This window comes from Schistocerca americana, chromosome 8, assembly GCF_021461395.2.
Source record: "Schistocerca americana isolate TAMUIC-IGC-003095 chromosome 8, iqSchAmer2.1, whole genome shotgun sequence".
Classification (NCBI taxonomy): domain Eukaryota; kingdom Metazoa; phylum Arthropoda; class Insecta; order Orthoptera; family Acrididae; genus Schistocerca; species Schistocerca americana.
Window position 1 is genome coordinate 56547546 of NC_060126.1, and position 26817 is coordinate 56574362.

Here is a 26817-nt window from a genome sequence, read left to right on the forward strand (position 1 = left end):
CAGTTAAAAAATTAATAAAATTAAAAAGTAGTCTTGGTCATACAAGCACATTCATTTGAAAATGATGACCAGATTCAATCTGTTTTAGACCATCATGAGACCATACTCTGCAATAAGAGTATATTTAGAGACTTAGAGGGGTGTCTAAACAAGAATTGCAAGTATGATTAAAAAATAATCAATTAAAATATATGCAGCATATATAACATCCCATAAATTATGTGGGTATCTGGTTACTGGGTTTGCAGACTCCTTTTTGCACCATGAGATATGATATCCCCATTAAAATAACTCAGTGCTTTACAACACATAAATAACTGTGATTATTTGATAAATATTCATACTTGAAACTCTACAGACATACAGCATGCAAAATATAAGTGATACACTTGCTTGTGTTTGGGCTGGAAAAATGAATCAATAAGAAAACATACTGAAAACCTATTCAGAGGTTACAGTTAAGGAAGAGCAAAACAGAAATCAGGTAGCATTAATGATAACTGGACTATATAATTTTAATGATAGATATTTATGTATTTATTTATTGGTCAAGCTAAATGAGCAATAAATAAATAAGTAATTATATAAACAATATTATGAACACATACACACACACACACACACACACACACACACACACACACACACACACACACACACACACACAGAGACTGGTTTCACACTAGTCTGCCTTTGATGGGATAGGTGATGTTCATGACAGGACTGGAGTTGGTGGTGGCGGTGGTGGTGGTGGTGGTGGTGGTGGAAGGATGTATGGAACAGATATTGATTGCATCTAGGGCTATTACAGTGGTATGAGCCAAGAGGTAAGGGATTGGGAGCCGGAGTTGTGTAAGGATGGACAAGTATATTGTGTAGGTTTGGTGGACAACCACTGTGGGAGGGATCGGAAGGATAGTGGGCAGGATATTTCTCATTTCAGGGCATGATGAAAGGTAGTCAAAACCCTTGCAGAGAATGTTATTCAGTTGCTCCAGTCCTGGGTGGTATTGAGCTACAAGGGGACTGCTCTTTTGTGGCCAGAAGTAGGGAATTTGGGAGGTGGTGGGAGACCGGAAATATAAGGCATGGGAGATTTGTTTATGTACAAGGTTGGGAGGATAATTACAGTTTGTGAAGGCTTCAGTGAGACCTTCAGTATATTTCAAGAGGGAGCACTTGTCACTGCAGATGCGATGACCATGGGTGGCTAGGCTTTACGGAAGAGACTTCTTGGTATGAAATGGGTGGCAGCTGTCGAAGTGGAGGTACTGCTGGTGGTTAGTAGGTTTGATATGGATGGAGGTACTGATGTAGCCATATTTGAGGTGGGGGTCAGCATTTAGGAAGGTGGCTTGTTGGGCTGAGTAGGACCAGGTGAAACAAATGGAGAAGTTGTTGAGATTGCGGAGGAATGTGGATAGGGTGTCCTCACCATTGATCCAGATCACAAAGATATCATCAATGAATCTGAACTAGGAGATGGGTTTAAGATTGTGAGTTTTTATGCTCACTTCCTGCTCCTGCCTTGGAGTACCACTGACCACAACCTCTACAATAAGCTCCAAACCTCCCCCATGTCCCCTCATTGCTGACAAACCGTGTCTTGCAGACCTTCTACACTTACCCCACCCTCCAAAACTCCCTCCCAACACCACACAGAATCCATAACCTAAACAGACGTGTAACAGAGTCATTAACCTTTCCTCCAGAAGCCTTAGCCTCACGAAAATATCAATCCTTTCCAAAGGCCTCACCTTTTGCCCAACTCCCAAATTCAATCACGCAGGACTTGTTAAAGACCTTCTCTCCTTCTCCCGATCCTTACAGTGGAAACACATTTTCACCACAAATGCTAACAATCAGACACACCCAAAGATTAACACTGAACCCTGCCTAACTCAGTTCATTCCTCTATCCAACTATGATTCACCCCCACTGCCCCCAAATCACCCCATGTTCACTTTCCAGAATTTCTTAACCTCGAACCTTGCCTCACCAACATTTCCTAAGCTCCTCAACATGCAAACTAACCTCGCAACTGCAGAAATAACCACAATCCACCAACTAAAACCTGATCCTGACCTTATAATCCTACCTGTGGACAAAGACTCCACCACTGTTGTTTTGACCCGCAATGATTAGCTGGCAGAAGGACTCCACCAGCTGTCAGATACTTCCACCTACAAACATTGCCACAGTGACCCTATTCCAGACATCCAGCAGGATCTCCAGTCGATACACAAATCCTTAGGCCAATCCCACAACCTCCTCCCAAAGTCATCTCTAGAGAGATGACCACTACCAATCACCACTACCAATCATAACACTCCTACCTTCTTTATGCCTCCAAAAGCCCATAAACCTAACCACACAGGACGCCCCATTGTGGCCGGTTACTGTGCCCCCACTGAAAGAATGTCTGCTCTCATAAACGAACACCTTCAACCTATTACCCGGGACCTACTTTCCTATATAAAAGATACCAACCATTTCCTCCACCAACTCTCCACCGTTCCTGCCCCTTAACCAAATGGTGCCCTGCTTGTCACTATTGATGCCACCTCCCTTTACACTAACATTCCTAATGCTTATGGCCTTACCACTATCGAACCTCACCTGTTTCAGATTCGTAGATGATATCTTAGTGATCTGGATCAATGGTGAGGACACCCTATCCACATTTCTCCAGAACCTCAACAACTTCTCCCACACCCTATCCACATTCCTCCAGAACCTCAAAAACTTCTCTCCCATTTGTTTCACCTGGTCCTACTCAACCCAACAAGCCACCTTGCTAGATGCTAACCTCCACCTCAAAGATGGCTACATCATTACCTCCATCCATATCAAACCTACTAACCACCAGCAATACCTCCACTTCGACAGCTGCCACCCATTCCATACCAAGAAGTCCCTTCCATGCAGTCTAGCCACTCATGGTCATCACATCTGCTGTGATAAGTGGTCCCTCTTGAAATATACTGAAGCTCTCACTGAAGCCTTCACAGACTGTAATTATCCTCCCAACTTGAACCAAATCTCCTGTACCTTATCTTTCATTCTCCCACCACCTCCCCAAGCTCCACCATCTGGCCCCAATGGAGCATTCCCCTCATAACTCAGTACAACTCAGGACTGGAGAAACTGAATTACATTCTCTGCCAGGGTTTCGACTACCTTTCATCATGCCCTAAAATGTGAAATATCCTGCCCACTATCCTTCCGACCCCTCCCACAGTGGTATTCCGCCATCCACGGAACCTACACTTTATACTCCTCCATCCTTACAGAATCGCTGCTACCAACCCCTTATCTCATGGGTCATAACACTGTAATACCCCTAGATGCAAGATCTGTTCTATACATCCTCCCACTACCACCAACTCCAGACTGGTCATGAACATCTCCTTTCCCATCAAAGGCAGGGCTACCTGTGAAACCAGTCATGTGATCTACAAGATTGGCTGCAGCCACTATGCTGCATTCTATGAGGGCATGACAACCCAAGCTGTCTGTCCACATGAATGGCCACCAACAAACTGTGACCAATGAACAAATGGACCACCTTGTCGCTGAACACGCTGCCAAACAAGACATCCTTCATTTCAATGACTGCTTCACAGCCTGTGCCAAATGGAGCACTACACAGCCATCATTCCACCATCACACTCAATCTTTTTGCTTCTCTCGATTTCTGCTATGCCCCCCTCCCCCTCCCCACCTCTCCTCAGCCCTGCGTCTAATCTGTAGCACTTTGCTGTCCACCACCTGCACCTTACTATCCCTCTCCTCCCTGCCCTGACCTACTCCTTACCCCTACTCAGTCGTCACTCCCATCATGCACTGGTGCTGTGCTCGCAGTATGGTTTCAGTTGCCTGAGACTGCAGTCATGTGTGTGAGATGCATTTGCATGTATGTGTTGTGTGTGTCTATGTTTATTGTTGACAAAGTCCTTAAGAGACGAAAGCTTTATTTGTTTGTGACAGGCTTTTTGTTGTGCCTATCTGTGACTCAGCATCTCCACTATATGCTGTATTCTATGAGGGCATGACAACCCAAGCTGTCTGTCTACATTCCTTTTCATAATATTGTTACATTCCATCCTGGATTTCCCATTGTTTAATTACATACACAAATATCATTAAAATTATATAGTCCAGTTATCGTTAATGCTACATAAATTCTTTTTTGCTCTTCCTTGATTGTAAGCTCTGAGTAGCTTTTCTATTTGATTTCTTGTCGATTCATTCTTCCATCTCTTACTCATCTATTTGGTTGGTTGTTTCAGGGAAGGAGACCAGACAGCGAGGTCATCGGTCTCATCGGATTAGGGAAGGACGGGGAAGGAAGTCGGCCGTGCCCTTTGAAAGGAACCATCCCGGCATTTGCCTGGAGCGATTTAGGGAAATCACGGAAAACCTAAATCAGGATGGCCGGACGTGGGATTGAACCGTCGTCCTCCCGAATGCGAGTCCAGTGTCTAACCACTGCGCCACCTCGCTCGGTACTCATCTATTTCCAGGATTTAAAAACAAGCATGTGTATCACTTATATTTTGTGTGCTCTATGTCCATATAGCTCCATTTTAATGTAATTCTATTTAGATTTTTTCACTGATAATTTTAGTAGTCCAAAAGCAATTTACAGTAACTAGTTTGTGTAACAACCATTACTTGAGGTATTTCATGCCCTAAGGGCTTTTTTTGGTCAGTTTACCACAAATGAATGACAACTGTACTGACAAAAGTGAGATACCCAATAATATTTTATTTTATTTTTAGTTGTTTTCCAGGCACTGTTTCACATCAGCAGAACTTCCTACCTGTCACAGCCATGGTGCCATCACGGGATATATCCAAGCAAGTAATTGCTGCAGAGTGCATCTGCTGGGAGTGCTGAGAAGTTTTACGGATGCTGGTAGTATGGCCCGTAGCATCATCCCTTCGGAAGCTCCAGAATGTTATTCTGTTACCACCTGGAATAAGTAAACAGCCAATGTACATGTTAAATTTGTGTCACGGCAAGATCTGAATTTGTGGCAAAGTTCACAATATTTATTTGCTCCAGAAAGGAATGCAAAATTATCACAATTCCAGTCAAACAGAAATCAATAAGCAAAGCATTCCTAACAGTAAATCAGTTTCAATGCTTCATTAGTAACTGTAATTTCAAATATTACACATAAAACTGTTCACATCTACAGATTATCACACCTCCGTGGTGTCTATGAATAACCAATAAGACTACATGTCCTACCATTTGACACTGGAGCCATAATTAAAATGAATATTTCAATGGTTGCAATGATTGTTCAAGTGGACTTAGTTAATTAGAAAATTTTGGGTCTGATATACAGCTGGTCATACAAATAACTAATAAACATAACACTTTATGCTATTTGTCTTTAGAGATTTTGTTACATTAACACATAATCAAATTGAGTTTGGTGAAGAAGTGGAGTGGCTGGTAACTTTAATTTCTCTAATGACATATAGACACAAGACATATAGACACGTGGCCACTGACAAACATGGAAAAAAGAAAAATTATTTTTTGACGAATTACCAGAGAGAGAGAGAGAGAGAGAGAGAGAGAGAGAGAGAGAAAATTTCCTCCCTGCTCCGGTCTTTTGTAGCAAACTTATGCCCCAATTTTAATTTTACTTGGCTTTCAGTTCTTTCTCGAGCTTTTGATTAGTAACAAACAGCTCACTGATGTAGAGGTTGATGCCAACAAATTACTTACAGTACTATTAACCTGGTTCCAAGTGAACTCGCTCACAGTAAACCTGAGCAAAACAAATTATATCCATTTCAGCCTTGACTGCAAATTCCCCCAGGAGATTACTGTTTTAAATAATAATAATCAGATAGAAAGGGTACACTGCACCAAATTCTTAGGCCTCCACATAGACAGTAGGCTCAACTGGGACCACCATGTCCTCGAGACTCTAAAAAGGCTGTCCTCAGCAATTTTTGCCATTAGGACAATCTCACAATTTGGAGACATAAATGTCACAAAGTCCACATACTTTGCATACTTCCACTCCATTATGTGTTATGGCATCACCTTCTGGGGCAATTAACCCTCATCTAAAAAAATCTTCCTAATGCAGAAAAAAGTAGTCAGTATAATGTGCAGAGTACCCCCGAGAACCTCCTGCCGTACGCTCTTTAAAAAACTTGGAATACTTTCCACAACCTGCCAGTATATTTTTTCCCTAATGAGTTTCTTGGTTGACAATCCTGCCCACTATGAAACCAATGAAAGCTTCCATTATCACAATACAAGAAAGAAGGCTGACCTCCACTTTGAACTAAAAAGTTTAACTTGGGTATAGAAAGGAGTGCATTACTCCAGTGTCAAAATATTTAACTTATTACTGAGCTATATAAAAAGTCTACGTAGTAACTGTGCATCATTCAAAAACAATCTAAAGACATATTTAATCAAGAAAACGTTTTACTCACTTGATGAATACTTCAACAGAGAAAAGTAGTCTTTGTATGTATTTATATTTACTGTTGTTTGTTTATGTTCTTTTTGTTCCTAATTGTAACCATATACTTACTGTGACAAATAGGCTTTTGCAATGTGATAAACTTTGCATAATGTATTATTCCTACGACTTTATTTTAGTTCATTATTATTTTTGCAAGTCTTATGTAATTTATGTCTAGTTCTGCTCTTGTAAACTAATTGATACCATGGTCTGTGAACATATATTACTCAAGTCGTTCTACATCCTAGCGTCATACGCATAACAGGATCTATGGAATTTGTAGATAAATAAAATAAATAAATAAAAGGTACATCAACTATATTCCACATGATCTTATATTATTCCTCTTCCAACTCATTAATCTATCTTTGGATCCTAAACTTCCTCAAAGGATCACTAAATAAAAAGTAGCAGAAGCAGTTGGGTTTATTATTGTTGTTATAGTTTATTTTGAGAAACTTCTTTAGGAAGGTGTGGGCATGGAAGTAGCTGGATGTGTCCCATGATCTTAAACAAAATCAATATTCTAGGAACTCCCAGATGCAAGCAGAGTTTACAGTGAACCTACCAATGATACGCTAACCAGGGCATGAAGAGGTCGGCAAGAGCCCAGAAACAACTGAGAATTGAACTCTGGCCCTTGGGGTTTGTAATTCTAAACTTATCCACTTTCACAAAAATATAATACATGAATTTTTAATCAAAAAATTATTATCCCTTTCATAGAGTATTAAGTAATAGGGGCATAGTTTGAATATTTTTACTAACTATATTTTGGACACAACACTTTTTCCTTGAACTGGTCAGACGAAATTGAATAATTACTTTATGTTGCACAAATTTTTACAGGGAAAGTGATATGCTTTATCCTATAAGAAATATTAGGAGATATAATGAAGACAACATAAATAACTAGATTCTTTTCAATGATCATCTGTAAACTACAAAGCATGTCTGAAATGTTATTAACATACAATATGAGCAGCAAGGGTGCCAGTACACTTCTCTGTGACATGCCTACAGTTACCTCTACTACTGTTGATTGCTTTCTGCCCAAGATAAACTGTTGCTTCTTCTCTACCCAGAAATTATCAATCTGCTCACAAATTTTGTGAGGTACCCCATATGACTGCACTTTTGATAACAGCTATTTGTGAGGTAGTGAGTCAAATGCTTCTCAAAAGTCAAGAAATGCTGCATCCATGTCATTTCTTGGATCCATGGCTTCCTGGTTTTGTATAACTGATAAAACGCACACACACTTATCTTTGCAGCTGTAATAGACTCAAACTGGGGTAGTACTTCTAGCTTCTCCTCTGTCAAGAAACATTTGAGAAAGGAGTTCAGTCTTTCTGCTTTTGCTCTGCTATCCTTAATTTTGGTCGCTTTGTCACCAATGAGTATCTGTACACTAATTTTGATGCCACTGAAAGCCTGTGTGTAAGACCAGAATTTCTTTTGGTTTTCTGAGACAACTATCAATAAGACTTTGCTATAATAAAACACTGGAAACTCCAGGTAAGAATATCAACAAAGAAGGAAAAGACAGATCGCTACTTACCATAAAGACAACATATTAAGTTGCAGAGAGGCACAATTAAAAGATACTTACAAATAAGCTTTCAGCCACAGCTTCCTTCAGAAAAAGAAAGAGAAAGACACATCAATCATTCACACAAGCAAGAGCATCTCATGCATGCATGATCGCCAACTTTGGCAGCTTGGCATTCCTGTTCAAGCTGCCGAAATTCATGGTCGTGTGGGTTTGAGGTGTGCTTGCTTGAGTGAATCTATGGTGTGTGTTTTTCTTTCTTTTTTTTATGAAGGCTGCAGCCAATAGTTTATCTGTATGTGTCTTTTAGTTGTGCCTGTGTGCAACTCTGCCATGTAGCCATTGAAAGCTTCATACATTGTCATTTTGACAGCCAAACACATTATATTCAGTATCTCTATATTTATAGTCCTATGCTTTGTGCATCTATTGTTCATTAGTTACTATTTAATCAGAAGTTTATTTACAGTAGCTGTATACCATGGAGAGCCTTTCTCAAAATGAACTGGTCTACTAGCTAGATATGAAACAAGTGCTTGGTCAACTACTCTTTTAAACTTAAGCCACAGTTCATTGTCTTCTTGTGTTCAGTTCACTTCATGTTGCCTCTCAATGTGTCTATTCTGACATGTCATTCTGATAGTCATAAAGATAACAGAGGGCCCCCTTGTTAGATACAAGTAATGGCATGCAAGTACCATTGTTGCAGGTAACATAAATGAACAAATACATAAAATATGTATGAACATGATACATTAAGAATTTTCTTGTAAAGGAATGAGGTATGAAAGAGTGATGATTTGTAAGTGCCCATACCAGAAGATATCAGGAAATCATCTTTCTCCGTGACTTTCACTCCTGAAACTTCTGTTGTATGGCTTGTTAGTGTGCGACTCAGACGGCCACTATGCATATCAAAAATATATATTTTGCCATCAGAGCCACCTACTACAGCTCGGCAATTATCTTGAGCCAAGCAAACAGACCGAATCTGAAAAAAAAGAAGACTAATAAAATGTTGCAATAAAGCAGAAATTATACAATCCATAGAAAAAAAGGGCGAGTTGATTATTAAAAAAAAAGGTTTTACTGAAAAGTTGTAATTTACTTCTGTTGCATAGCAAGAAAAATTATATGATCAGGATAAAATTAATTGTAATAGTGACACAAAGCTGCAAGAAAGAAGATGATAGTGAAGATTTCGTATTTTTACGTGTTTCTTGTGGTAAATAGCACTTTTGTAGCTTCTAACTTATTACATAATTTTTGTCAACTTATTTTATTCAAACATTTGGTAGAATGATGATATCAACATGGCTACAAAAATATAGTTCTAGATTTCTGAGCAGCATTTGTAATTTCTTATCTTTACACAATTTCTATAAGCAAAATATAATGTCAACAGAGATTCATAATTCTGTATGATGTACTTGAAAAAAAACTGAACATTTTCTTTTTAGCTTGGGATTTTTTTTTTTCTTCAAATATCATAAGACTTGAAAATGACACTGTTCTGAATGGTACAGTACAGGCTGGCCGGAGTGGCCGTGCGGTTCTAGGCGCTACAGTCTGGAGCCAAGCGACCGCTACTGTCGCAGGTTTGAATCCTGCCTCGGGCATGGATGTGTGTGATGTCCTTAGGTTAGTTATGTTTAATTAGTTCTAAGTTCTAGGCGACTGATAACCTCAGAAGTTAAGTCGCATAGTCCTCAGAGCCATTTTTGGTACAATACAAATCTAGAAACATGCAACATAATATCATCTCTAAGCAGACTTTGAATACTACAGGGAACTTAAGTGGCATGAAATTTCTTGTTAATTATAAATAGTACTGTATTAGTACTGCAACTCACCCACCTCTGCCTTATGTCCTCGAAGGCAGTGTATCTCCGTTCCAGTAGCAAGAGAACGGAGGTACAGTTGGTTGTCTTCACACGCAGCAACAAGGAATACAGAATCCAGTGACACATCCAGGAATGTGACAGGTGATGCTAAGCTTATGGAGTTGAGCAAATTGAAGTTCTCTAATGACCACAGACAAACAGTTGAGTCTGAGGAACCTGGAAGCAAAAAAAGGATCTCTTAAACTTTGAAGCATAAAGAAATCAAAATGTTTGATATGATAAACCATCACTGTTTGCGATTTGAATGCTTAAGTTACTGTTGTTGTCTAGTGAATGATACAAAAACAGTTTTGGTTAGCTGTGACAGAGAAAATGTTGACACAAACTGTAGACTTTTGAACAAACTATCACACTATATATGAATGACTTATCTGAGAAGTAGAAAAAAAGTTTGGAGAAAGAAGTGGGGGAGATAGATAGATAGAGACAGGCAACTTTATATCATTGTAATTAATAAACCGGAAACATAATATTAAAATTGTATTTTTTATAATATCACTTTAAAATAGAAGTTTCAACCAATAATAAAACTAATCACAATGTCCACATTCACCAAGTGTCACAATAACTTGAACAGCAGAAATATAGAACATACAAACTGAATCCTGAAGCTTTTGGTGTCATATGTCCTTCTTCATTATCTAAAGCAGACATTAGACTACTGGAAACAGGAGATAAGAGAATGAGAGATTTATTCAGGTTGGGGAATTTTAATTTTAATTTTGTGATAACACTGGAATACACATAATCTTTCTTAGCTGCCATGTAGGCCACCATTTCTGAATAATAATACTGCATAACAAAGTAAAGCCTCTGATACAACAAGAAAAATCTGGGTTCTTGTTTCATAAGTTGAAACATTTGGATCCTTCTTCCCTTGACCAGTAATTTTCACCTTCAGAGATTGCAATCCTCTCCAACATGTACTTAGCTTTTGGCATCCACACATTCTTTATTCATACTAGTCCTTTTGCCTTTTCCATTTTATGACATACTGTCATCAAATCTCCTTTTCTCTGCAAATTTTTATTTCCTTTTTCAGTATTTTCTTTCCCTAGTAACTTCTCAAAATTCATATCTCCACAGCTCATCCACTTTTCTTTTCTTTTCTTTGTAACTGTTTTTGCATTAACTGGTTACCCCGACTGATTAAGTTTCCTATGTGTCTGAGAGGGAAAGTTTACAGTTTTGAAAACTCTATTTAGTTTATGAAATGAACTTCAAACTTGTTTTTCTTCTATTTATTTCTTTTCCTGTCAGTTCAGTCATTGTATTCAGATGTTCACAAAAAATCATGAATTGGTTCCATAACTTCACAGTTAATTTGTATTGTTTTCTTTTTGAGCTGTGATGAATTCTGAAAAACTGAATGCTCTATTACTGCATCACCACAACTGAACAGTACATCAACTAAGAATATTGCAGTCAAACTTGCATCACAGACCACACAGCAACTGTCAACAATTTATATGACCAGCAGCAAGCTGATTTCATGTCATATTTGCTCGCATATATTGTGATGCATGAATTGCTTTCAAAACAGCGTGAAAACTGATGACAATGAGCAACAACATAACATCAGTACCCATTTATTTTGATTTTCTGTTGTGTGTGATACTGAAAGAACAAGTTTAAATTAGTACCAGTGTCAATTACTTTGTGTATTGTATTGTTCTTAGTGTAGACAGAGAAATAAAAGTATAGACCAAATTTTAAATATAATTCCATTTCTTTGAAATAACAATATTTTGTGCATAGTTTCCAGGGTTCAACCAAATCAGATGTGCACACTTGCCTCGTCAAATTCATCACTTACCAGTAGCATTTTACAGACTCAGGTGGACTTAGCCCACCAAAAATAATCACTTATTATTTATTTTTTTCAGTCACAGTGGAATCTTTACAACACTCAAAAAATTCATCAGTCCCACTGAAGTGGAAAGAAATGATATGTAGCTCACTATCTGTTCACAACTGACACTCATCCCCCAAGTGCCACTGTATGAGGATTCTCATCCTGTAAGAAGTCCATGAGTGTATACCAGTTTCCTATGCTGGACATAGCAGAGTTGACTTTTGCAGATATTTGAGTAGCAAATATTAAGACAGTGAGCAGTAAACAACTCACAACCAGGAATTTTGGTGGAAATGTATAGCTATAATTTGCCCATTTGACCCTTCCTTCTTCCTATTTCTTGCACTTGTCCTGCAGAAGGGAACTAAGTATACACGACCAAAGCATATGGGAATTCTCCCAGCAGCATATCCTGTGCTCCCGTAATTCCCTTTGCCTAAACCTCTGCTAATCCATTTCCCACTGCCTCACCTTAACTTTACCCTTCTTTCATCTGTCCACAACAATCCTTCCCTGATCATTTTCTTTATGTGTGTTCCAACATCGTACGTCTATTAAAAGACATACTGAAGATTTTCCACCTTGGCTGTTTTTCATACGTATTCACTTTATTTTCACTTTATTCTGTTTCACACTACTAGCCATTTTAAACTTTACAGACCGTTTTCACGTGCAGCAGCTGTTGATGTGTTGTACAATTATCCTGTCATTATGACACATAATGTGCTTGCATCTGAATTAAAACCAGAAACCTTACTGCGTGCAATAACGGTCATCTTCATAACTAATGCCACATTATAGGACACTACATGTGCTTGCTTTCATTGTTAGACACCAACTGTTTGCAACACTGCATTCCTTCCCCATCCAGACAGTGTACTGCCTTCTCCCATAACTCTTCCCTCCAACCCCCCCCCCCCCCCCCCCCTCCCCCCAAAAAAAATCATGAGAGAACTTTCCCTTTCTTTCTCCCCACTTTCTTCCATCCCTCTTCATTTCCACCTCCCTTTCCTTTCCTCCCTCCTCCTCTCTCTATGCTTTACATGCTCTAACCTCTGAACTCCTTGTGCCTATCTATTACTGTGCTATCCCTCCTTTCCTACCACCTCTCCAACTGCATCTGCCCAGGAAACTACGTTTGGTGCTTGATAATCAGTCTTGCCTAGTGTTAACTGTCTTCTATTACATGTTTCTGTGTGCCACATGCAGATCCTTTACCGGTACATGGCTGCCTTTCCCTTATTTCATGTATAAAATCTGAATGGTCTTGATTTGGTCTAATCTGTACTGCTGTCATCACTGTTCCAGTGATTTCTGTTTAGGTTATTATCATCTTCCTTCAACATCAGAATATGGCTGTACATTCAGGCTACTTGAGTGCATTTGGAAAATAAATAGCTGAAGAATAACAAAGCTCCTACATGCTGCAGCTACAAAAAGAAGCGATTTTCTTTGTTCTTTTGATAGCTGGGTGAACTATATATTTTACTGGAATCTGAACATGACTGACTCCTTGAAGCATTTGGTGCATCTGAGCCAGAGGGAATATATTCTAAAACTTACCAGTTGACATTTTAAGTGTATAGACAAAAGAAATTCATTGCCTTTCTCCATCATTTAATAAAATAACAGCAAGAGCATAAGCTACTTTCTACAGATCTGTTTATCACTTTTAACTGTTTGCAAAATGAAAACAAAGATTTTCTGGATTTCAGTCTGTGGTTGATGGAAGCATTGAAAAAATTTTTTCTCAATATTTATTGGATACTATATACTGGAGAAGAAACAACTGTGGTAAGTAGCTTCAAACACTGTCATTTTCCTCATATTTATTCATTAATATTTTAAAGGCTAACACCTTGTGATTGCAACCACTCTCTTCTGACATAGCTGTTCATTTCAATTTCATGTAATTGTCACATCCTATCCACTTCTCGATGTCTTCCATATACTTTTCCTAGGCCACCTTACTCTTTTCTTTCCCAGCACTTTCCCTTCAAGAATACTAAGTCGTCGTGTCTGATGATATGTCCTGACTTTTATTTTTTGCTTATCCATTTCCTTTAATGAACTTCTCTCTTTGTTGACTTCTCTCAAGATTTTCAGGTCAGATTTTCTTTCCATCCAGCTCATTATCTACACTTACACCTATACTCTGCAAACCACTGTGAAGTGCATGGCCACTGTACTAGTTATTAGGGTTTTTTCCTGTTCCAATCACATATTGAGTGTGGGAAGGAAGACCGTTGAAATGCCTCTGTGCATGCTGTAATCAAGCTTGTCCTCACCATCCCTAAGGGAGTGATATGTAGAGGGTTGCAGTATATTCCTAGAGCCCTCATTCAATGCCAGTTCTTGGAACTTTGTAAGTGGGCTTTCTCAGGATAGGCAAACAGACCCATAACCATTTGTGTTGCTCTTCCCCGTATGCGTTCAGTGTCCCCACACACTTGAACAATATTGCAGAAGAGGTCACAAGAGTGATGTTTTGAGCAATCCGCTTTGTAGATTGACTGCATTTTCCCGTTATTCTACCAATAAACTGAAGTCTATCGCCTGCTTTACCCATACTGAATATATGTGATCATTCCATTTCTTATCCCTACATCCTGAGCAAGCAGTAAAGGAAACAAAAGAAAAATTCAGAGTAGGAATTAAAATCCATAGAGAAGAAATAAAAACTTTGAGGTTCGCCAGTGACGTAATTCTGTCAGAGACAGCAAAGGACATGGAAGAGCAGTTGAACGGAATGGACAGTGTCTTCAAAGGAGGGTACAAGATGAACATCAACAAAAGCAAAACGAGGATAATGGAATGTAGTTGAATTAAGTCAGGTGATGCTGAGGGAATTAGATTAGGAAATGAGACACTTAAAGTAGTAAAGGAGCTTTGTTATCTGGGGAGCAAAATAACTGATGATGGTCAAAGTAGAGAAGATATAAAATGTAGACTGGCAATGGCAAGGAAAGCATTTCTGAAGAAGAGAAATTTGTTAACATCAAGTATTGATTTAAGTGTCAGGAAGTCGTTTCCGAAAGTGTTTGTATGGAGTGTAGCCATGCATGGAAGTGAAACGTGGACGATAAATAGTTTAGACAAGAAGAGAATAGAAGCTTTCGAAATGTGGTGCCACAGAAGAATGCTGAAGATTAGATGGGTTGATCACATAACTAATGAGGAGATATTGAATAGAATTGGGGAGAAGAGGAATTTGTGGCACAACTTGACTAGAAGAAGGGATCGGTTGGTAGGACATGTTCTGAGGAATCAAGGGATCACCAATTTAGTACTGGAGGGCAGCGTGGAGGGTAAAAATCATAGAGTGAGACCAAGAGATGAATACACTAAGCAGATTCAGAAGGATGTAGGCTGCAGTAGGTACTGGGAGATGAAGAAGCTTGCACAGGATAGAGTAGCATGGAGAGCTGCATCAGACCAGTCTCAGGACTGAAGACCACAACAACAACAACATCCCTACAAAGTGTTACATGCAGTTATTTGCAGAAGTTGTCCAATTACAACTGTGACTCATTGATATTATAGTCATAGGAGACTACATTTTTTTCATTTTGTGAAGTGCACAAGTTTACATTTCTGAATATTTAAAGCAAGTTATCAATCTTTGCACCACTTTGATAAAAATCTGACTGAATATTTTTGCAGCTTCTTTCAGATAGTACTTCACTACAGATAACTGCATCTGCAAAAAGTCTGAGGTTACTATTAATATTGTCTGATATGGCAGCCACTGACACTTTCATGCATTACTCTCTCGAGAGCCTAATATGTTTCATTCGCCATCTCTCTATAAATAGCTCCATGCTTTGTTTTGCACCTATTACACACTAGTCTTATTTCTTTTGAAGTTTCTTTACTGTCAGTGTATACCATGGACAGTCAGTCCCATTATGAGATGTTCTATTGGGTAGACACCTATCCAGTGCATGGTCAACTATTCTTTTAAACTTGAGCCACATTTCCTCTACATGCTCTGTCTCTGTGCTGAAAGTTTCAAATTCCTTATTGAGATATGTCACTATTGCTTTTTTTATCTAGTTTACTGAACATACATATCTTTCCACTTGTTTTAGTTGTCTTCTGTGTTTTGGTAATCATTGCTGCCCCAGCCACATCATGGTCACTGATACCAGTTTCAGTGCGGACATTATCAAACAGATCAGGTCTATTTATTGCCATTAGATCTAATATATTTCCATTATGAGTGAGGTTCCAAACTATATGTTCTAGGTAATTTCAAAGAATGCATTTAATAATGTTTCACAGGATGTCTTGTCACATCTGCCACTAACAAAACTTTCAGTGGTGTTAACTCAATTCCTTTCCAGTTCAGCCAAAGCCCAACTTTCACTTCCATAGAGTGGTGTACTCCATAGAAAGGATTTTATGAAATCTGTATTCATATATGTACTGGTTTAAATGTTTTTCTCTGTCCTGAATTCCTGCTTTGCATTGGCTCATGCACTTTGTAATCTGTGAATCCATGTCTTATGCAATTAAAATTAATGAGTAATTAGGTTGTAATGTTTAGACTTCTTTTTCTTTCCCTGAAACACCCAATTTGGTAACTTTCTAATGATGTTTGCACTTGGTCTCTCATTTCAGAATGTTTTACAGTGGAGTCACAGGCAAAATGAGTTTTAATTGACTTTTTGCTGTCCTCAAAGTCAAATTCTGTATAACAAAAATTTTCAGGTTCCCACAGGGTCGAAATAACCTGTCTCATAGAACACCAGAATATTATTTAAACATTTTTCTTCTTCCTCCCCACTGTAGATATTCAAATCACATTCACCAACTATTTGTACCCATCCATTCACATTTCATGCACTATCAGTTTATATGTAATACAACAGCATCATGTACGTACACTGATGAGCCAAAACATTATGACCACCTGCTTAATAGCTTGTTTGTCTTTCGAATGAAATACATCATTGTTTCTGCATATCAGGGATCCAAAAAATTGTTGGTAGGATTGTGGAGGTATGTGGCATTAGGTGTCTACACACAGGTCATATAATTTACATAAATAATGCGCTGCTGATGCGCATATGCAGTGATGGTGCCTGATAGTGAACCAGATGAGTTCCATAGGATTTACATCAGGCAAATTCTTCCACTGAGACATTGCAGTGAGTTCTTTATAATGTTCCTCAAACCACTGTAGCACAGTTCTGGTTCTGAGACATGGACAATTATACTGCTGTAAAATGACATCGTGGTTGCATGCATCAAGCATGAAGGTATGCAGGTGGTTTGCAACTGTCAGTATGTCTTCAATTACTACCACAGGTCTCCTGCAAGTGCAAGAGAATGTCTCCCGCAGCATAATACTGCTCCCACCATCCTACATCAGTTGCACATTTCAAGCCACTGTTCACCTCGTTGATGGTGTCTGTGGAGATGACCATCGACCCAGTATTGCAAAAATGTGATTCACCCAAAGAGCTGATATGTTTCCATCAATCAACAGTTGAATCCCAATGGTCCCATGCCCACTGCAATCATAACTGATGATGTTGTTGGATCAACATGTGGACACATAAGAGTGGTCTGCTGTGAAGCTCCACGTTCAACAGTATGCAGTGAACACTGTGCTCTGAAACATTAGTGTGTGCACCAGCATTGTGCTCTTTCAACAGAGATGCCACAGAGCAGACAAGACTCCAGACCTCAGGCTCTGTGAAGAGTCATGGACATCCAACCATTTAGCACCTAGTCTTTCCATCTCTTTCTGTTGATGCTGACGACAGTAGCATGCAGACACATTCAACCAGCTTGCCATTTTCAAGATACTCATTTGCAGGCTGTATGTAATAATAATCTGGCCATTGTCAAAGTCACTTACATGAATGGATGTTTCCCATTTGCAACCCATATCTTCACTGAGGTGATACCTCCGCCTGTGACTTCTCCACTTACATACCTTTGTTACTGCATCAAGTGCCCACATTGTCACCATGTGACATCCAAAGTCGCGGTGGGCAGTGGTCATAATACTTTGTCTAATCTATGTACAGCTATGTTCACCTCTCCTGCTGCTCATTTAGCAGCACCTATAAATGAAGACTTTTCTGAGATTTCTGTCCATGTTTACAGTGTGAGAAAATAAAGTACAGCACTGGCGCTGTACCTTATGTGGATGAATGAATTTTTCAAAAGTTCTGATAGTGACTGTGACAACACTCAGCTCTGTTAGGTAATAAGTATGCTTGACAAAGGTTATCACAGATCACTACAAAACATCACCCTTCTAAAGCTGACTTGTGAGAGTTCCTGTATGTTTGAGCAGTTTAAACTCTGAGTGAGATCCATTGGCATCACTGTTTATTAATTTGCTCGTTTTCCATTCCAAAATTGCCGGCCGTATTGGCCGTGCACTTCTAGGCGCTGCAGTCTGGAACCGCGAGACTGCTACGGTCGCAGGTTCGAATCCTGCCTCGGGCATGGATGTGTGTGATGTCCTTAGGTTAGTTAGGTTTAAGTAGTTCTAAGTAGTTATGACCTTGGAAGTTGAGTCCCATAGTGCTCAGAGCCATTTGAACCATTCCAAAATTAAGATGTGATGAATTTAGTGTGTCTTAATTCACACTTACTATTATTATATAAACATTTCCTGTGTTACTTATTCATTTTCTTGTACTTTCCATGCTTATTTCTTTGGATAACTTTTTCTGTTTCACCTTCTGCAAGATCATTCTACAACATCAGTTTACTATCCTTACTTAAACTTAGTTTTTATGAAGCTTTAACAAAAATCATTACTGCTGTTCTGTCAATAAACTACTCTTACTGTTTCTCTGCTTACCTTTTTTTGTCCCTCATTTCACAGAGACACGTTTCATTGCTTTTTAATAAGTCATTATTTAAGATACTTGATTAATGCACTGCTGAAATGTTGCATTGTTGAGTAGATAAATGTATAAAAACTGGTTAGTTTCTTACATTACTCACTATGGTACTGGCTATGGTATATGAAAGATCTCTAATAAAGACCCTAAGTTCCTAAGACGTTGGTTTTATGTGGCAAGGCTCAGTGTCATAGTAACAGCTTACTAGATACTTTCTGGAGATAATAATTACAAAACTATGATCAACAGTGGTAAATATACTTCACAAATTCCTTCAAATTAGAGGAATTTTTGGGCAGGTTATAGATTATTTTGAAAGAGTTTGTAACTTATAATGAAACAGATTGAATTAGTACAGCTTGTATTATTCACTGATTACTTCTTTAGAGTGAGAGAGTCTGCAGCTGCAGATTAGAAGTGCCACAGAGAACAGCAACAGTCAAAGAAAGGAAGCAAGAAGGAGAAAATTTGACAGTTCTTTGTTGAAGATTGCGGACCAGACACGAGAACATCCCCCGCAGCGGTGACTTTGACAGCAGTTACTGGACCACGGTGATGGTCTATCTTCATGACAACATCGCCAGTGAGTAGTGAAGTTATGATAATTCTTGAGTCTTCTCCACCACTAACAATGACTGCATTGCTGAGTGCAGGGGTCAGGCACAGCACTGGTGCAATATGCTCACTGAAACATAATTAGACAAGTGTGTTTTACAAATACAAAACTATAGCATATAATTAAAGCATTGTATTTTTCCTACTTCGTATTTTAAAAGTTACAGAAAAGCAGTTTGCCACCGTACTTTAGATTTAGCTTAAATAGTTCGTATTTGACAATTAATGCAAACTAGCATACCTGATTTAGATGCAAAATATGTGTGCAACCGTTGTTTCTTTAACCATCAATAAATGTGAAATAATTTTTATACAACATACGGAAGTGTTACAATAGTGTGTGTGATCTGTATTTCATGACTATTTCAATTTCAGAGTATTCATCATATTTCCCTTTCCAAGAAGGAAAAAATACAAAGAAATAAGGAAAACATTTTCTCAGATTTTCCTTGCGGTGAAGTTATATAGTGTGGTGTATGGTATACAGTAGGATAACAATATAATGTTGATACAAATTAGTCTCAAAACAAGGGAACAGCATCAGAGAAAGATGAAAGGAGGGAAAAATCAACATGTTTGAACAGGGAAACAGAAGCAATACATCAAGGAGTACCTGCAGTGATAATAAGTCATTGCTGTTGTTGTTGTCTCCAGTCTGAAGACAGGTCTGGTGTAGCACTCCTGGCTAGTGTATCCTTTTTGCAAGGCTGCCCATCTCTGAATAACTACTACAACAAACTATGGTAGGGAGCTGAGATACATTCCTGTGAGGAATGAGGTGAGGCATGGAGAAAGAGCCCTTCCTCTCACATCTCCCCCCCCCCCCCCCTCCCACCCCCTCTCCCTATTTCACCTCCCATAGCTATCAAAGATATGTTACTGCTCATCTGACAAATATTGCCTTCCTAGTTGTTTTTGCTGTCAGCCTTGTGTTGTTCACTGTTTACAGTTGATTGTCTCCCAGTCTCATTTCATTGCTTATTTACAGAATCAGTGATAAATAAAAAATTATGTTGAAATATACATGCAGGTACCCCATCATAAGCATTATAAATGTTTTAATTGATTTAAATAAAATGTATAACATATTCCTGACATGCTGTCATTTGGAACAGCAACCAACACAATGAGAAAAATTCTACCAAAACCAGTAGTCAGTAAACAAAATAAAAGTCTAACTATACAGTAAAGCAATATATATTGCATATATATGTGCGAGTGTATACCCGTCCTTTTTTTCCCCTAAGGTAAGTCTTTCCGCTCCCGGGATTGGAATGACTCCTTACCCTCTCCCTTAAAACCCACATCCTTTCGTCTTTCCCTCTCCTTCCCTCTTTCCTGATGAGGCAACAGTTTGTTGCGAAAGCTTGAATTTTGTGTGTATGTTTGTGTTTGTTTGTGTGTCTATCGACGTGCCAGCGCTTTCGTTTGGTAAGTCACATCATCTTGGTTTTTAAAAATATATATATATATATATATATATATATATATATATATATATATATATATACAGGGTGTTTCAAAAATGACCGGTATATTTGAAACGGCAATAAAAACTAAACGAGCAGCGATAGAAATACACCGTTTGTTGCAATATCCTTGGGACAACAGTACATTTTCAGGCAGACAAACTTTCGAAATTACAGTAGCTACAATTTTCAACAACAGATGGCGCTGCGGTCTGGGAAACTCTATAGTATGATATTTTCCACATATCCACCATGCGTAGCAATAATATGGCGTAGTCTCTGCATGAAATTACCCGAAACCTTTGACAACGTGTCTGGCGGAATGGCTTCACATGCAGATGAGATGTACTGCTTCAGCTGTTCAATTATTTCTGGATTCTGGCGGTACACCTGGTCTTTCAAGTGTCCCCACAGAAAGAAGTCACAGGGGTTCATGTCTGGCGAATAGGGAGGCCAATCCACGCCGCCTCCTGTATGTTTCGGATAGCCCAAAGCAATCACACAATCATCGAAATATTCATTAAGGAAATTAAAGACATCGGCCGTGCGATGTGGCCGGGCACCATCTTGCATTAACCACGAGGTGTTCGCAGTGTCATCTAAGGCAGTTTGTACCGCCACAAATTCACGAAGAATGTCCAGATAGCGTGATGCAGTAATCGTTTGGGATCTGAAAAATGGGCCAATGATTCCTTTGGAAGAAATGGCGGCCCAGACCAGTACTTTTTGAGGATGCAGGGACGATGGGACTGCAACATGGGGCTTTTCGGTTCCCCATATGCACCAGTTCTGTTTATTGACAAAGCTGTCCAGGTAAAAATAAGCTTCGTCAGTAAACCAAATGCTGCCCACATGCATATCGCCGTCATCAATCCTGTGCACTATATCGTTAGCAAATGTCTCTCATGCAGCAATGGTAGCGGCGCTGAGGGGTTGCCGCGTTTGAATTTTGTATGGATAGAGGTGTAAACTCTGGCGCATGAGACGATACGTGGACGTTGGCGTCATTTGGACCACAGCTGCAACACAGCGAACGGAAACCCGAGGCCGCTGTTGGATCACCTGCTGCACTAGCTGCGCGTTGCCCTCTGTGCTTGCCGTACGCGGTCGCCCTACCTTTCCAGCACGTTCATCCATCACGTTCCCAGTCCGTTTAAATTTTTCAAACAGATCCTTTATTGTACCACTTTTCGGTCCTTTGGTTACATTAAACCTCCGTTGAAAACTTCGTCTTGTTGCAACAACACTGTGTTCTAGGCGGTGGAATTCCAACACCAGAAAAATCCTCTGTTCTAAGGAATAAACCATGTTGTATATAGCACACTTGCACGTTGTGAACAGCACACGCTTACAGCAGAAAGACGAGGTACAGAATGGCGCACCCACAGACTGCGTTGTCTTCTATATCTTTCACATCACTTGCAGCGCCATCTGTTGTTGAAAATTGTAACTACTGTAATTTCGAAAGTTTGTCTGCCTGAAAATGTACTGTTGTCCCAAGCATATTGCAACAAACGGTGTGTTTCTATCGCTGCTCGTTTAGTTTTTATTGCCGTTTCAAATATACCGGTCATTTTTGAAACACCCTGTATATACACACATACACAGGATGTTCAAAAAAAGTGTTGAATACTTTGGGAGGTGGTAGTACTCATCGAAACAAGAAAAACTAGACCAATAAACATGGGGTCTGGAAATGCATACTTTCTGAAATAGACACATGTGCACAGGAGGTGTTCAACATGGCATCCATTTACGACAATGCACCCCTCTGCCCTCCGGCACAACAAGTGATGCATCCTTTGAAGAATACCCGGTTGTTGTTGTACCTGCTGGCACGCATTGAAGACGTGACCGTGTAGTGTCCACACATCATTGATTGGCATGACATAGACCAATTCCTTCAAGTATCTCCAAAACTAAAGGCCAAGGGATTGTGGTTTGGGGAATGAGCAGGCCAAGGTGTAGAGCCTCCATCATATCCAGTGGTCCTGAACCGTCTGTGTCAGATGTTTGAGCACATTGTGATGAAAATGTGCTGGTGCACCATTGTGCATGACCACATTTTATTTGTTGCTGCAATAACACGGCCTCCAGCAAGGTAGACAACACATAAAAGAGAAAGTCCGGATTGTGTGCCCCAGTTAACCTTTTGTGGTAGCATGTACGGCCCCATTAATCTATTTCCAAGTATGCCTGCCTGTTGATGGAGAATTGGTGCTGATGCCCTTCTCCCTGAATTACCTGGGGATTTATCATCTGCCAATACATCTTTGTTATGGAAATTCACAACACCATCTTTTGTGAACGTTGCCTCATTGGAAAACAATCTTGGGTGTGAACAGTGGATCTGCAGCACACTTCTGCAACAGCCACTGGCAGAGCTGCTGTCTGCTGTGATGATCATGTGGCCTTAGTGCCTGAACAACCTGTAGATGAATTGTTCATGAGGAAACACCCAGCCCCCCCTCCATCAGGTAAGAGAGTGAGACATGCCTTTTGCTGCTGCTAATCATCATGCATTGGTCTCAGGAGTTTCTTCCACTTAACATAGCACATGCTCCTCTATGTTAGGCATGTGGACTGTGGAGGGCCTTCCACTGGCAGTCTTCTGAGGTGCAAGGATACCTGTGTCCCTCCGATGCTGGAAAAGTCTGCCAAACAGCTCATCAGAGGCCACTCTGCGCTGTGGCATTTTCCATTTGCTAAACCATAGCAGAATATCATATCCACCGTTTCACTTGTTGAGTGGTGAAGTTCCATTGCTAACAAGTGGTGGAAGGGAGAAAATGTAGTACATACAAACAGCACAATAACAGTAAACACATAAGTGAATCTGTGTTTGAAATAATGTAAAACACCATGATACTAACCCAGAGTTGACAGTGATGTACAATATGGCACACAAACACAATGAAATCAAATGTAGCCTACAACAAGATTCAAACCATACAAATGACTGCAGACCACCTAATAATAGATAGAGTATAACTGTGCTAATATCTGCAACCAAGCTTCGCACAGCCCTTCCTATAAACACGTGTTTATCTCGGAAAGTATGGGTCTCTAAATCCATGTTTATTCGGCTTCTTTTTCTTGTTTTAATGAGTACTACCACTTCTCAAAGTATTCGATACTTTTTTTTTTTAGCACCCTGTATAAGACACACCTTCTTGGGTAAGTGAGCCTGACAATGGTACTTACTACTGAAACTTACAGCTGGTAGACTAAATGAAAGTCTGACTATAGTCTAAAGCAAATAATTCTTTTCTGAAATGAATGAGTTGGCCACATGTTTGAAAAGTTGAATATACAGCATCAGCATTAACAAACCATTTAAACAGTGGGTATTAACACCATAGATGACAAAAGATGAATGTTACTGATATTATTCTGGAAGTATCAGTATGCTGAAAAGATGAGATGGTCTCATATGTTTACATTACTAAAACCTCATCAAGCCAGTCACATTTAGGACACTGATGTAATTGCACTCACAAAATATTTTTAGAACAGTGCCTACTACTGTGATGTTTAACATGTTAAGCTCACTAGATAAAGATTAGTCACCCCTATGGGCTCACACAGATGAAATGTTAAGCCTTTACAAGTGGTGCAGTGATTGACTTGTGCTTGACCACATGCACACTGTCCCTGCCTGAGCATAAGGCAGTGCTGATCAGTGAGGCATTAACGTTTCAATTGGACACTGAATATAAACATGGCTAAATGTAAGGACTTGACAGAATGTCAGAAAGAGGCAATCATGTTTTGGTGTGCCTGGGCCATATTGTGAATTAAGTTGCTGGATTCACTGGTGTTCTGTGGCAGACTGTTTGATATGTCTACAAACAGTGGTGAAATGTGTGTGGCTGTGAAGCACAGTGTCAGAATTGGGGGTGGGAAGAAATTCTGACTTAGAGAGACCGGAGATGCATTTAACGGCTTGTGAATCAATATTGCTTCCAAACCTGACAGGACTTGCAGCAGGCAGTGAAGGAAGGTGCATTCCCACCTGTTAGCATGAGAACACTGCAATATGGGACTGCATCTGAAGAAAATTTGGATTTGGTCATCTCACAAGAGGCAATTGCTCACGCAGCCACATAAAGACAACAATAATAAAGTTAATCATGCTTGACGAATATGTGACTGGTTTTCTGAACACTCCCCCGCGCTTTTACATCTTGATAGAGCTGCAAAATCACCTTATCTGAACCTTGTAGAACATCTGTGGGACATGTTGGAACAGCAGGTAAAATGCTGACATCAACAACCCACAATTTAGAGCTGCAGAATCAAATCCTCAGTGAGGGACTCAACCTTGATACGACTTACCTGCACAATCTTGTGGACTCGCTTCCTAATTGAATCCAGGCAGTTATCAAGTCCAGGTATGGAATTACACAACATTAAAAGATGCCTGAATATAGGAGTAACTAATTTTTTGTCTGATCTGACCTACCAATGTTTAGCTGACATGCAGCCTCACCCTTTTGTATGCGTTTTTCTTAGTAATAGTCATTACACCCACTAGAAGCTGCATACTGTGTTCAAGCCTTGGTCTCCTGTTATTTTACCCTCTCATCTCCATTCTCCTACTTCCCTTCATTAACAAATTAAGTATTTCTTGATGACTTTGGTTATGTATATCAACCTATCCTTTTATTCAAGTTGTTCCATTATGTTCTTTTCTCCTGAACTGATTCAATACCTCTTCCTTAGGCATACCACATACCCATCTAACTTTCTGCATTCTTCTGTGAAATTGTTGAAACTGTTCCAAAAAAAAAAAAAAAAGGAACAAAATGCTTGCAGTATATCCAAGAAGACATTATACATCACCAGTACTGACAGAATTTGAGATATTATGTAAAACGATGCTGTTGCTGTTATACCTAGTTTTTTAAAACCCTTGTCTACAAGAGTAATATACCACTTTTTTTTATCAGCCAAACAACAATGCTGCAAATGCAAAACATTATGTATGTATTATTTGAAGTCTGCTGAGTGAGCATGCCAAGTTTCTGTCACTTCTGAAAGATATCGTCTAAGGATGTACACAACATATTATCCTTACATCATGTTTCTGTCAATGAATACTTTGTCTCTAAAAGTGAAACTGCTCCAGAATGTTATTCCACATGATTTTAATGAATGGAAATATCCAAAACCAAGCTAACTTTTTGCTGCTTTCAAACCCAAATTGAGTAGTCATACAAAGTGTTACAGAGCTTAAGTGTTTGAGAAAAGTCATAATATGGCATTTTCCATTAAAAGTTCCTATGAGCATGTCCATATACAAATATTTAATATATTTTTTTCAAATGGATACACACATTCAGTACATAAAATTGAGATTTCTGGACGATATGAGTGACTTACTATATTCTCAGTTTCAGTTGGAGAGACTTCAAGTCCCAGACAATGATTGAGATGTCATCTGAGCCAGTTAGCAGATACTGTGACTGTTTAGTAATTGCTAGGCATAATACTGGACCACTGTGTCCTGTGAAACAAACAAATTTGTGAGAAATAAGATCAGCACAATATAAACTTTCTTATGTAATAAACAGCAAAAACTTGCATAATTTTATCAGTCAAAGGTACTGTAATGTTCTGCTACCTGTTGACGGAGAAACTACCATAGTTACCACCTAGTGTGCTCTCATACGAGGGTCGCCCACAAAGTAATATACCACTTTTTTTTTCTCAGCCAAAAACAATGCTGCAAATACAAAACATTATGTATCCATTATTTGAAGTCTGCTGAGTGAGCACACCAAGTTTCTGTCACTTCTGAAAGATATCGTAGCTGCAGGACAGTTCCAAATGGCATTTGTAGGTGATGTACATTACAAGCAAAGTGCCATCATTGACTTTCTCACTACAGAGGAAGAAACTGTGGGTGATATTTACAAATGCTTGTGCAAAGTCTACAGAGCATCTGCTGTTGACAGACGTACAGTTAGTTGCTGAACATGGAGGTCATCAGAAGGCAGTTTGGTGGAGCAAATTAGTGGTCAGGGAGACCATCCATGGCT

The 26817-nt window shown here is 39.3% G+C and overlaps 1 protein-coding gene across 1 annotated transcript in view; it reads right to left on the minus strand.

The window, feature by feature from the left end:
• Positions 1-26817, minus strand: part of LOC124545526 — a 632143-nt gene that overhangs the window by 154407 nt on the left and 450919 nt on the right. Inside the window, exons 13-17 of the mRNA XM_047124474.1 lie at positions 26159-26282; positions 19187-19374; positions 9916-10118; positions 8875-9049; positions 4827-4979 (exon numbers count right to left, since the gene is read on the minus strand). Of these exons, the coding sequence (XP_046980430.1) occupies positions 4827-4979; positions 8875-9049; positions 9916-10118; positions 19187-19374; positions 26159-26282 (843 nt within the window). The remainder of the gene's footprint in view (positions 1-4826; positions 4980-8874; positions 9050-9915; positions 10119-19186; positions 19375-26158; positions 26283-26817) is intronic.